An 11,516-nucleotide genomic window follows, 5' to 3' on the forward strand; every position below is an offset into this window, starting at 1 on the left:
TTTGGGATGTTTCCATGTGGGTTTGAATAAGAAGCCCAAAGTCACTGCTCTGAGTGGCTCACAGTCAGAGCTGAAACAGTGGTGTTTGCCGTGGTGGAACAGGGCACAGCTCCAGGGGATTTACCTTCTCCCTTCCAATTTCCAGTTCTCACATCTGTCCTTAAACCAACAGCCCTCAGCAGCTTTATTTTGCTCACTATTTCCTGCTCCTTGCTTGGGAGCATCCAGAATCCTCTTCCTTTGCATCCCCACCCTCTCTCTGGGTTTAGATAGCTTTACAGGTCCTGGGTCTCACCCATTACCCCTGAATTTGCAGTCAGTCTGGTCTGGAATGAAACTCTTGTTTTAACAGGCCTTTGAGCTGCCTTTTCTGTAGCCCTGTGCTTAGTTTATGATCCCTCACAGGTTGCCCTGGGGCCTCTGAGGTGAAGCAGTTCAGGAAACCGGAAGAAAGGGCTTTGCCCAGGGGTGTTTATAAAAGATCCAGTCCTAAAGCAGATTAGGAGTGGTTTAAGCATGCCAGGGAAGGTTGTCCTCCCTCGATCTAGAAATCCACGGCCGCAGAGGGGATGAGGGGGTCATGTCTGCCTTACCACGTGCTCCAGCACCCTCATCACTGGCACCTGGGGGCCATGACTTGTCCTTCTGCCCTCCCTTTGAGTCCTTTACATAAGGGGGTTTTCTCTATTTAAACAAACGCACACACACACACACAGACACATGCCTGGGGCTGTTCCTCCTGAGTGAATAATCGCTTGGGACACAGTCATTTACCTGCCCTCAGATCCCCACCTGCCGCAGGGGCCAAGTTGGTGCCTTCACATGTCAGCAGGCCTCACTTCAGCCTAGATAAAGCTGGCTCGCTGCTATTCCTGCTGGCGAGGCTCTGTCTCCTGGCTGCTCACCTAAATGGCATTACCCTTTCTTAGATGGCTTCCTCTTGCTCCTCACCAACAGCCTCTAACCCTTCCTGGCACTTCTCTACTTGGAAAAGCAGCATCACGTGTCACCGCCCCAGCTTTGCCACCCACAAACGGTGCTCCAGACAGAGGTGGTGTGAGGTGAGTCCTTTGGCAGTGCCCAAGGGAGCTGTTGCAGGGAACACAGTGCCTACCCCCATGCTGGCTGCAGCAGGAGGTGGCCCGGATGATAGTTATGAATGAAACCATCTCCTAAACCTCCAGCCAGCCTGGCCCGAACCCGATGGGGAAAGTGGGGCAGAGGAGGCACTGACACCAGACCGAAGCATAGTGAATCTGATGACAAAAGAGTCTGTAATGGTTTGTGTTCTGTATTGTGACAATGCAGAGGGGAAAGGAGAGTCCTTGGCAGCCTCTTCAAAAGGCTTTCTCCAAGGCTGGTTTGGAAATGAGGAAAGAAGATTGTTAATTACTTTAGTTTTTGGTGTTTGGGCTGCTCTGAGCCTGTGTTGTACCAGCACGGGTGCAGGACGCAAGTGGATGTATCACTGGGTACGGATGTGGAAATATGTACATAAGGACTGTCTATTCTCAGACCTTTCTCTCTTGATTTCTGACACCTGCTTCTGTCTCAACTTTCTCCACCCCATATCCCACCTCCGCTCCCACGCTGCGGTGCCTGCAAACAAGGCCAGTTTCGTACAACCCCGTTCCTCCGTCCTGCCTAGAAACTGTCCCTCTCCACCGTCTGGTCGGCATTGCAGCCATCTCGTGCCAACACCTCCCCGTCCCCCTCGGGACACCCGCCTCCCTCCCCGCTCTGCTCGTCTGCCACGTGGTTGGCCTCCTCGCTGGCCGTCACCACGGCGTTGTCGGTGTTGTGGGCCGGCTGGTGGTTGTCGCTGCTGTGCTCCTCGGCTTCCTGCACGTCGGACTCTGCTTCCTCGGTGTCGCTCCCGCCGCCCGCCGAGGGGTTTCTCTCCACCGGAGCCTCCTTCTTCTTCCCTCGGTTCAGGCAGCAGTAGGTGGCCATGGCCAGGAAGAGAGCGGAGAGCACCACCTCCGAGCCCGCCAGGTAGAAAATCACCTCGTAGTTCTTGAGAGCGTCGACCAAACGGCCTGATGGTCGGAGAAGAAATGAGACAAGGAAGAATTTCTTCACTGGTCAGGTGAGGGAGAACTGGCACAGGCTGCCCAGGTGGGTTGTGGAGTCTCCTGCTCTGGGGACATTCAAACTCACCTGCATGAGTTCCTGTGTGACCTACTCTAGGTGGTCCTGCTCTGGCAGGGGGGTTGGACTAGATGATCTTTCGAGGTCCCTTCCAACCCTTAAGATTCTGTGAGACACTTGATCTCAGCCTACCTGCTCCTGCACAGGCAGCCCAGCGCAGGCAGACATCACCTGCATTTGGCCAAGGACACGCTTCTCAAGAGCAGAGCAAGAAGCCCAAATAAATACCACCCCTGCGCCAAGCAAGAGCCACACTGTGCCCCCAGGGAAAGTAACAAAGTGGGGCTGGTGTTTTCTCTTGTTTGGACAAGGGTTAATAATTGTGGCACACTGATGTTATGCTTTTGTGTTGTGGTGGACCATTTTCTTCTTGCCAAGGTGCAATGGGCTTTGATGACTTGGCTTGCCCAGTCTCAGAAATGAAGTAAAATCTGAGAGGTGTTGCTATTTCTTAAGCCACCATGGCAGGAAAACAGGCAGAGGGAATGTTGAAACGTCTCTTTGGCAGAGAAATCCCTTTGGCTGGCCCAGACCTGATGGTTTCTCTGTCAAAAGAGATGTTCTCAGCGCATCACCCGAATGCACTGGGGCTGGCAACGCAGGGAGAGATCCCAGCTCTTGGTGCTGGGGAGCCTGGGCAGTCACCCCATTATGCTCAGGATGGCGCCCACTGAACTGGGACAGGGCCATGGCGACCAGAGGCTTCATCCCAGTGCCGTGTGTTCCCGCCTGCACGTGACCGCCCCCCACCCCCGGTCCCTGCTGCTCTATGGTACATGGGCTGAAAGCAGCCCCAGGGCACGCTGAGGTGGCTCCTGGAGTTGTCAGGCAGCGCATTCCTCGGGGGGTGAATGTGCCCCTGTTCGCCCCGGCCGCATGGCGAGCGAGGGGTCTGTGTGCACTCACGCGCACGCGTGCGGCTTATCCTGTGCCAAACGCCCTCAGCCCCACGGAGCGGGAAGCAGCTCAGGAGGATTACACCAAACAAAGCCCCTTTGTTCAGCCCCCTGCTCCCAGCTCCTCTGGCTCTGCGCCGAGGGGTTTGCCTGCACGCTCCAGCTTTCCGTACCGGGGGGCTCCTACAGCAGCCGATCGCCACGGGGGAAGGTATGAACCACCATGTGGCTCTCCACAACACTGTTCCTCGGTGGCCCTGCACTGTCTGTGTCCCATTACATGTGGACACATACCAAGGCAGAGCTGAACTGAGGCAGGATGGCTAGGGGATGTCCTCCATCACCATCCACTGGTGCAATGTGCTGTTACATCTCCCTCTCCCCACCATGATCTCTCTGAAACTCCCTCCAGTACGTGTGTTTCTCAACCTCCTCTGGCCAGGGACCAACGCCTGCCCCACAGGCTGTAAGATGGGACATGAATTGTTGTTAGCATCAGGAGGTCCTTCTCTTGGCCACCAGTGTTTACCTGAGAGATGGGTGGAGTTACTGAGGGCAGGGTTTGCTCCTAAGCAGTGGTATGTGCTGGGGAAAAGGTCACTCCCACAGAGGTCTCCAGTGGTGGGCCACAGGTTGCAGCTGAAGGGAGGGAGTACAGGAAGCAGTGGAATGGTCCCTGCCCAAGGGGTTGCTCATGGTTTGCCCCCGACCCTTCCTCACAAATCACATATGCAGGAAACTGTGCTTCATCTGGAAATCATCCTTTAGAATGATTTGGCTTCCTCAGAGGTGATGAGACCCTTACAGAAACCTCTTGGGTGAAGGGTGTCTCTGCATTGAACAGGCTATTTACGGCCTGTTGGTGAGGCATGGACCTTACCAGGGACTGTGGCCTTGATAAGACTGGAAGAGAAGCTGACAGTGTCTTAATCCTCTTCAAAAATGTCACAGCAAATGCCTCAGGTGGCTTGGACAAACTGTTTCAGATTGACACCAAAATGGCTGTGCGTTGGCGTTGGGGCCAACCCAACAGCAGCAATCAAAAGGCCACAGACACTAAGAAGAAATTGAAATATCCTTACCTTGTCCCACTGAAGACTCTCAGGGTTTTTCCTGCAACACGTAGCTCACCCTACCAATAACATGTTTTTATTCACAGTGAAGGCAGAGATTTGGCTCCCAGTGTGGAAAAGGGGGAAGTGCCACTGACTGGAACTGAGGGACATTGGAAGTCCTTCCATGCTGGATAGCTCTCTCTGACTGCTACTGCTCAGGTCTCTGAGCAAACCAGAGAGAGAAATATCATTTGCTATCTTCTGCCTCTGCTCAGATGCAGCATTGTGGCGTGTGGAGTGGGAATGCAAGCTCCCACTTCAAATCTGTGTTCCGTTTTGGGCCTGTCACTACATGAAAGACATTGAGCTGCTGGAGCGTGTCTGGAGATGGGCAACGAAACTGGTGAAGGGTCTGGAGCACAAATCTGATGACACATGGCTGAGGGAGCTGGGGTTCTTTAGCCTGGAGAAGAGGAAGCTGAGGGGAAACATGGTCACTCTCTACAACTACCTGAAAGGAGGTTGTAGTGAGGTGGGGGTCAGTCTCAACTCTCGAGTAATAAATGACCGGTCAAGAGGAAATGACCTCAAGTGTCACCAGGGGAGGTTTAGATGGGACATTAGGAAGGACCTTTTCACTTGAGAGGGTTGTCAGACACTGGCCCAGGCTGCCCAGGGAGATGGTGGAGTCCCCATCCCTGGAGATATTTAAAAGCCGTGTAGCTGAGGTGCTGAAGGACATGGTTCAGTGGTGGGCTTGGCACTGTGAGGTGAATGGTTGGACTCGGTGACCTTAAAAGGCTTTTTCCAACCAAAATGATTCTGTGATTCTATCTCAGCATCCAGAGGAAATGTGATGTTGAGAAATAGTGTTTTCCTTCAAGTACTGTGCCCACGCCCAAATCCCCACAACACCATGGAGGCACCCGTGTTTAGAGACCTACCTGCGGAGGGTGGGCCGATGAGCACAGCGAAAGCCTCGATAAGCAGGACCAGCCCGATGGCGCTGGAGAACTTTTGTGAGCCGACGATGGCCATCAGCACTTCAAACTGCAGCGCCCCCACCATGCCGTAAGAGATGCCGAAGAAGACGCAGAAGATGACGAGGCCGGTGTAGTTGCTGGCCCTGGCGCTGCAGATGTCTGTCAGGCCGTTGAAGAGCATGGAGAAGCTGAAGAGGTAGGCCACGTGAGGCCGGACCCACTTCAGCCCCGCCACCATGCCGCAGGCCGGGCGGGCAAAGATGTCTATGAAGCCGATGATGGAGAGCAAGAACGCGGCCTCTGTGTCTGGGACGCCCGTGTCCTTGGCGTAGTTGACCAGCAATATTGGGGGTACGAAGAGACCCAAGACCAGGATGAACTTCGAAATGGTGTAAATGATAAACCCTCGGTTGGAAAAGATACTGAAATCCAGAAGCTTCTTTCCTTTCTTGGGCTTCTTCTTGGCTTTCTTGGCTTTCTTGGTTCCATCAGTGGTGCTGATCCCCTCCTCGGATTTGCCTCCCATGGGCAGCATCTCCTTGGCTTCGTACTTGTCCTGAGCTTTCTCCGTTTTCCGCTTCATGCCCATATCCAGAGGCCTCATGACTGCCCCACAAGTGCAGCAGTTAAGCAAGAGGCCTCCCATGATAAGGAACCCTCCTCGCCACCCGAACTTCTCCAGCAGCACTTGCCCAAGTGGCGAGAGGGAGGAAAGGAAGACGGGGCTCCCAGCAGCAGCCAGTCCATTGGCGAGAGGCCGACGCTTGTCAAAGTAGGTGCCCAGCATGATCAGTGAGGGCTGGAAGTTCAGCGCCATACCCAGACCTACATGAGGGCGAGAGCCAGCAGTGAGACATGGAGTGCAACAGCATGAGAACAGACGATCCCAAGTCCTGCAGTCCCGTGGTGGGATTCACGTGTTCCTCACAAGCCTCTGCTCCTTCATGTTGGTGGGTTGCCCCTGCAGAAGATGGGCTAAAAACAGCCTGTCTACCTGAGGAAGTCTCTGAACCAAGTCACCGTGGCAATGTTTAGACAGGACCTGTGTCTTACACAGGAGCTTTGTCTCACTCTCCTATCACTACGTACCGATGCCACCTCAGTTGCTACAACCAATGGGCATCACTTATGTTCCCACTATATACAGATGCCACCGCAGTTGCCATGATGACTCGTGTTTCTTCTACCCTCTCCCCTCACCCACAGGCCCTGCCTGTTTAGATCCAGCAGATGCATCTCCCAGAAGTGCAATGTTTGGGACTAGATGCCTCCGGTGAGCAGCTGCGAAGAGACCTGTTGCTAAATACGGCAATGCTAAGGGGGAGATACAATGTGATCTTGGCCCTTCCCCAGGTAAGTCTGTGTCCCTCCCCCAAGTCCCTGGGTTCTCACCCGTCAGGACGCCAGCCGTCAGGTAAAGCTCGATGATATTGGTGGTAAAAGATGCCAGGATCATCCCAGAGGAAGCCAGCAGCCCACCGATGAGCATCACGGGCCGGCAGCCAAACTGATTCACCATGATGCTGCATACCGGTCCTGGGAGGAAGCAGAGGAGACAGAGTAGGAGGCCAGAAGGAGACAGGACAATGGGGAAGGGGCAGCCAGCCCAAGCAGGGCATCTGGGTAGGAGGAAACACTCAGGAGGAAGAGCACTACTCAGCTGCTTAGATACACAGCTGTTGAGCCTGGCCAAGGGCTGTGGTGTGGAGATCTCCGCTTTGCCCTGTCTTCAGCCCTCCTGCTCCCTGGGAGCAAGAAGGGCTTGGTGAGATAGGGGCAGCAGGAGCAAACTCTGTGTCAGCTCTCTGAGAGGCAGCTGGGGTGACCCCTGAGGTCTCTTGGGGCAAACAGAGACATGAAATGCAGCACGCTTCTAGAAGAGGAGCAGTGGGGCAATTGTATTCTGCATGTTGGCTCATGACCAGGCCAGTGAGCATGAGAAGAGCCCATGGGCACATGGTCTGGGACCATAGCAGAGTGGGGAAGGCACAAGTTGGGAAGGGGAAAGTGTGTCCAAGCATCACCTGTCCCATAGAGCATGGCCAGCATGATGGAGGAGATCCAGGCTGTGTCACTGTAGCCCACATGGAAATCTTTCATGAGCTCTTTGAAGTAGACACTGACGGCTTTGGGGAAGGCATAGGAGAAGCCGGTGATCACAAAGCAGCCGAAGAGCACGATCCAGCCCCAGCCACCATCCGGGGGCTTCACGGGAGCTGCGAGCTGCCCTTCCTCTGGGTCAGGTCTCCCCATCGTCTAGCCTGAGGAGGGAAAGGCAGGCCAAAGGTGGTAGGGCAACAGAGAAAGAGACAGAAATCTCCAGGCGCTGCAAGAAGAGAAGAGCAGAGCAGGCAAACGTTTACTACTAGGTTTCTCTCCATGCCTGCCATCTCCAAGCGCTCTTCAAGACAAGACTGGTTCAGGGTGTGAGGTCAAGCCACATCTGAGCAGAGGTGGGAAGGTCCACCTGAGCCCGGGGCAGCCCACAGCTCCGTAACCTCTGGTCAGGTGCAGCCAAGAAGAGTCACAGCTCCCAGCTGGGACTGGAGAACTGCATCTGATGTGGTGGGGCATCAGGATCTGCAGCGCTCCACTGACTGCATGTCCAGCCTTGCCTGCAGGCTGGTGCAAGACAAGAGCCAGCACGAGCCTTTTGGCTCCCAAAATCTTTGTCTGAGCCTCTCCTGCTCTGTTCTGCTCCACCTGGGAGCCCTCCAGGACCTGCCCTGCTGCAGAAGCCATCAGTGAGGCACAGGAGATCCATTCAGCCCGCTGTGCTTTCCTCTGGGGGGCCCCGGCGCACGGTCCTCACCCTCCCTTCCCTGCCATGAGGGGACAGATTTGGGATATGGGTGAAGGGGGAGAGCACTGCAAACCGGTGGGTATTTGCATGCCAGAGAGATTAGGGCCCCGTACCTCCATGGAGGGACCGGAACAAAGCCTAAGGGGGGAGAAGGAGGGAATTAGAGGGGATATCTTGTGAGTTGCTCTCGGGGCTCTTAAGCTGCCCAGGAATTTTGCTCCAGTTGGCTGCTGTGAGTATGTTTTTCTCATTTCCCCTCTAGGCACCAGGTCTCTGCCATAAGCCCCTTCCAGCACTATTGGCCTCAATTTCTTGGTCAGATATGCTTATTTTCACACCTGCAAGATGGAGTTTGATTACAGATGCTCCCAAGTAGCGTTAGAAAGAAGGGGGTCCTGAACAGGCTGCCCAGAGGCATTGTGGAGTCTCCTTCCTTGGAGGTCAAGACCCGCCTGGACATGTTCCTGTGCGACCTGATGTAGGTTGACCTGCTTCTGCAGGGAGGTTGGACTAGATGATCTCTAAAGGTCCCTTCCAACCCTACCATTCTGTGATTCTATGATTCTCCATACCTGAGCTGGGCTTTGTTGGAATGAGTTTGTCCCATTAGGGTCCTGCTGCCAGTACTCTCCCAATGTGTGGTCCTCCCCAGCTCCCTCCGGCTGAAGGACTATGAGATGGCAGCAGTGTCCCTTGGCACCAGCAGTGGTGTGAAATGCCAGCAGTCACACACTCACTGGAGACTGTGGAGGGGACAAGGACACTCCTATGGATGGGGCACAGCGGGATAGCACCTGGGAGTTTTGGCTCTGGGTGCAATGGGGAAGACTTTGACCTAATTCCCACAGCTGCTCTTGATCTGCAAGTTAAACGAGCACAAATCCTTTAGGCAAAAGTATGGATGGCACAAGTTGGGGCAGAGCCTAGGTAAAGAGCCCTTGCTTGGCAAGAGGTGGTCCTACCCCGTGACACCCCTAAATCTTGAAGGAAAGGAGAGAGACTGGTCTTTCTCAGGCTACAAGAGGTTCACCATGCAGAGCCAAGGCAAGAAACAGAGCGGAGAGTTGCTCTGAGAGGGGTCTGCAACTGTAGTTTAGGGGATGCTGGAGAAGGGATTTGCAAGATAAGACGACCAGGTCTGCTCTAGACCCCTCAGCAAAGGACTGTCAGAAGGGACAAAATGGTCTCGGCTGGTTGATTTTGGTTGGGTGCCCGAGCCAAGGCTGATCTGTGGAGGGAAGGGTGAGGTAAGAGTCACCAGCCACCCTCATCAGCAGTACTCCTCCTTCCCTTCTTTGGGGGTTGTTCAGTGCAGCACCTGCATGTCTGCCACAGGCCCCTGCAGCAGAGCTCCCCAGACCTTCAGGACCCCATCAGCCATGAAAAAAGGGGGAGCAGGATCTGGCTCTAGCATGGGTTGGGGCAGCTCTTCTGGATGGCCATATCCTAACAGCTCTCCGTCTGAAGCACAGGAGCTACGCCAGTCTCTCTCCTAATCCCAGGTCTCAGGGACTGTGCCAACAGGCAGAGGCAACTGAGAACAGGGTGCTATAAAGATATGTTCATTGCAAGGAAGAAAAGATTAGTTATACGCTCTCCAGACACCCATACCCACCCTCTCACATCCTTTCTAACAGACAGACTGAACAGTCTCACTTAGCTTCTGCCATCACCCTCCTGCTGCTCCTCTCCCGGCTCCAACTGACAGACCAGGTACAGCTGAACAAAAGGTGACCTGCTGCAAAACCACAGCCATGTCATGCCTTGCTACTTGAAATAAGAGTGACTGCCACCAAATACACCCTGAGCCTTTTTAGCCAGGTCCCTCTCCCAGCCTCACTCTCCTCGATCTCGTCCTGCACCACGTGTGAAATCAATCAGAACACTGCAATTCATCTTCCCTCCCCCCAGCCTCCTGCTCAAGGAAATAACGTGTCCTTCTGTGGCATACTCTTCAGAGGCTTCTGTAGCATTCTGTGAACAATTAATCAACAGCATCTGATTCTGAAGAGCACGTTAGACAAATACCCATCAGTACCATTTGAGCTAGGAGCTGGATGGATATCTCTGCGGGAGCCACTTGCTCGGTGCTACAGAACCGTTCAGTAAAACATGAAAGGGCTTTTACCTGCCTGCAGCTAGAGGCTGGCTGGAGAAGAAACAGATGAGGTGAACCAGAGGAGCTCAGCTGGGGAAATGCCTCCAAGGCCAATATGTTAGAGCACAGCTCTGCTGGAGGTTTATCCCAGTTCAGAGCTGAGCTGCCTTGTTCCCAACCCTGCAGCACACAGGTGAGCTCCTCTGCTCACAGCGGTCACATCATGTACCCTGCACCTGCTTGTGGACACTCTACAGCTAGCTATTATTTCCTCCTCAGTTAAGGAGCTTTATTTGCAGGTAAAAATATATCACGTGTAAGTTCACATGCACCTAAAAGCTCATCAGCACAGGCTCCTGCCCTTCCCTATGCATCACAGGCAGGTGGGCTGGAGCAGGCACTGCACTGGAGAGAAGACTTGTGCCAGTGTGAGAAGTCACAAGCCCAAGCTGGGAGGGTGAAGGCTACAGCAGGCTCAGGTGCCGGTCCCTGGATGCACACAGAGCAACTGGTGCTGGAGGATGCCCAAGGAAAGCCCCATTGTGCCAGACAAGCTGCACCCAGGAGTGCCCACATAAACGCTAGAATGGTTCCTAGTGCTTCCACACAGTAAAGATGGGGGGTGGCACCAGCCTCCTCAACCCACAAACACCCTGGGAAAGCATTTGTTAGAGAATTTAAACGAGTGCAGGTCTGGGACAAGCTGTCTTGTTGGCAGCTGGTAGCAGGGTACAAACATCCCTCTGTGCCACTGACCTGTGCAATGAAGCGATGACCTCCTGGCCACGGGCTGAGACTTCGAGGGGGCTGAGCAGACCCCTCAGCAGCAATCCCTTCTCCCTCTGGCTGGCACTTCCCGGCTCTGGATGAGGGAACCCAGTTAGATGGTCCCGCTGGCTCTTTGCTCCATGGTCAGCCAGGCACGAGGCGATGCCTGCAGGAATCCAGTGCTCGACAAGCAGTCTCTTGTGCCCCACTCCTTCTTTTGGGGCAACTAGAGAGCTAATTCCCCTCTCAGCCTGCTTTCCTCTGGCTCCAGTGCTGCCCAGCAAAGCCACCCGTGGCCGATGTGGGGGGACACCCCACTCCTGGGACCCCTTTTCCTCCTGTGGGTGCAGCTGCCCCACGGCTCTCCCTGGGTGGATGTGGGTCAGCAGCTGCTTACGGCTGCAGGTCTGCAGAGCCCGGTGGGTGCTGAGTGGGCAGAAAGCCCTTCTCCACTTTTAAGAGGCTTTCCCAGCCAATGGGGAGGAGGTGGCTGCCTGCCGCGGCCCGAATCCACCGGTAATCCCACTGCCCGGGGGCTCCTCGCCTCTCCCCCAGCAACGAGGGGCAGGTTCGGAGGGACTGAGAGTGGGGGGCTGATGCTGCTGCTGGACCCAGCCAGGAGGGAGGGTACCAGGGAAGGGGGCAATGGAGAATGAGGGCACAGGTCCACGTTTCAGTAAGGGGCCCAGTGGGGGAAGCCCCCTGCCGCTTCCTCAGCTGCTGGCCATTAGGATGGCGAAGTGCTGGTGTGGTTGTGTGGGA

General features: G+C 54.8%; 1 protein-coding gene across 1 annotated transcript; it reads right to left on the reverse strand.

Annotated features, from left to right (window-relative positions):
* Positions 1–1,644: 1,644 nt before the first annotated feature.
* Positions 1,645–7,338, reverse strand: SLC16A8 (solute carrier family 16 member 8). Its single transcript, XM_010195655.2, has 4 exons — positions 7,110–7,338; positions 6,478–6,621; positions 5,047–5,910; positions 1,645–2,039 (listed from the first exon to the last, which is right to left on the reverse strand). The coding sequence occupies exons 1-4, from the start codon at positions 7,336–7,338 to the stop codon at positions 1,645–1,647; spliced, it is 1,632 nt and encodes a 543-aa protein (XP_010193957.1).
* Between the last annotated feature and the right edge of the window lie 4,178 nt (positions 7,339–11,516).

The sequence above is a fragment of the Colius striatus genome, chromosome 1, assembly GCF_028858725.1.
Source record: "Colius striatus isolate bColStr4 chromosome 1, bColStr4.1.hap1, whole genome shotgun sequence".
In the NCBI taxonomy this organism is placed as follows: domain Eukaryota; kingdom Metazoa; phylum Chordata; class Aves; order Coliiformes; family Coliidae; genus Colius; species Colius striatus.